The sequence below is a fragment of the Eutrema salsugineum genome, unplaced genomic scaffold (genome assembly GCF_000478725.1).
Source record: "Eutrema salsugineum unplaced genomic scaffold, Eutsalg1_0 scaffold_1, whole genome shotgun sequence".
Classification (NCBI taxonomy): domain Eukaryota; kingdom Viridiplantae; phylum Streptophyta; class Magnoliopsida; order Brassicales; family Brassicaceae; genus Eutrema; species Eutrema salsugineum.
The window spans coordinates 17,785,818-17,787,494 of NW_006256909.1; the positions used below are offsets into that span (position 1 = coordinate 17,785,818).

The following is a 1,677-nucleotide window of genomic DNA, read 5'->3' on the forward strand; positions in this document are numbered from 1 at the left end:
TTGGTGCTGCGAAACAGGTGGTAACGGAGTTACAACCGGAGGACGAGACGGAACAGACCGGCCACAACTAAACGATCCACAATTTACCGGCGGCTGAGACAAGAACGCTTTACATTGCCCTGGAGACCTCTGAGCAGGTCTTCCCGGCAAACAATTTCTCCGATCGTCAAACTCTGGCAATCTAAGACACACAGGCGCTTCTCCGGTGAAGAAATTGTAACTAAAAGTGAAGTTCTCAAGTTTGGGTAACTGGCAAATACTAGCCGGAATCTTCCCGGATAATTTATTATGCGCCACATCAAGCTGCTCCACCGAAACCATCTCTCCTACACTCTCCGGCAACGGCCCCACAAGCTCATTAAAGCTGACGTCAAACACCGTCACGTTTTTCAACCGTCCGATATCCGCCGGTAAACAAGAGTTAAGCCCATTGTTCATGAAGATGATCTCGTTAAGATTCTTCATCTCCACCATACTCGACGGGATGCAACCGTGGAACCGGTTATTCGCGAGGACGATGACGGAAACCGGCGAATCTCCGAAATTTTCCGGTAACTCGAACCGGAACCGGTTATGGTTTATGAAAATCGCGTCTAGATCTTTGCTAAAAAGCTCTTTTGGTACAGTTCCTTCAAACTCGTTAAACCGGAGATCTAAAAACTTCAACGACGGTAACCGGAGAACAACAGCAGGAAATTTCCCGGCGAACCGGTTATTACTGAGATCAAGCTCGAATAGAAGCTTAAGCCGGTTAAACCGGTGCGGTACAGTACCACAAAACCGGTTCGAGTTTACATGAAACAAAGCGAGATCTGATAACAAACCAAGCTCTTCAGGTAAATACCCGGCGATATCGGCGTGATTGAGATCAATTCCGGCGACGGTACGGATCCTCCGGTTGTCGAGCGCCGGCGAACAGAAAACCCCGGTATAGTTACACACATTGGATCCGATCCAATTCGCCGTGAAATTGAAAGGATCGGAGAGGATTGCTTGTTTCCAAGCTTGAAGTGCTATGTAAGCATTTCGTAATCTAGGGTTTTCGAAGCTTAGAGAAGGATCGACTGTGACTTTCTCGCCGCGCTCGGCGAACTCGAGTAGCTGACGGCGTTGAATGTGACGGACTTCGTTATCGGAGAGAGATCCATGAGAAGAGATGGAGAGAGAGTGAGAGAGATTGAGGAGAAGGAAGAGGAGGATGATTTGAGTCTTCGTCTTCTTCATTTCACTGCACAAGACATCTGACTGTGAGTGGCAATGGGGTGAGAATTCAAAGGAGAAGGAAGGGTAAAATGGGAAATGTATAATATGGGGAAGATATGAGGAAGAGAAGAGGAGCTTTGTTGGTGTGTTGTGTGGAAGGAGAGAGGTGGAGAATATAAATGAAGAGAGACAGCTCATTCACAGCTCAAAGCCTAACCCCTTTGGTTTCTCCAGCTTTTAAATTTATTTCATAAATAGATTTTAACTCCGTGCATCCGCACGGGAATGTTTTATTTTTTATTTTTAATATAAGTTGCATTTATCTTTTTTGTTTAGATATAATTTTTTTTTGTTATTTATTTTGTTAAATAAAAAAATTATTATCATATTTTAATTTTAAACAGTAAAATTTGTATATTAGTAGAATAAAAGTATACGTTAATTAAGTATACATTGATCTAATGTTAATTATAA

At 43.2% G+C, this 1,677-nt stretch overlaps 1 protein-coding gene across 1 annotated transcript in view; it reads right to left on the bottom strand.

Annotated features, from left to right (window-relative positions):
• LOC18030301 (leucine-rich repeat extensin-like protein 4) overlaps positions 1-1,396 on the bottom strand; it is a 3,483-nt gene extending 2,087 nt beyond the window's left edge. The window contains exon 1 of the mRNA XM_006414867.2: positions 26-1,396. Coding sequence (XP_006414930.2) covers positions 26-1,224 — 1,199 coding nt within the window. The 5' untranslated portion in view covers positions 1,225-1,396. The remainder of the gene's footprint in view (positions 1-25) is intronic.
• Positions 1,397-1,677: the final 281 nt, after the last annotated feature.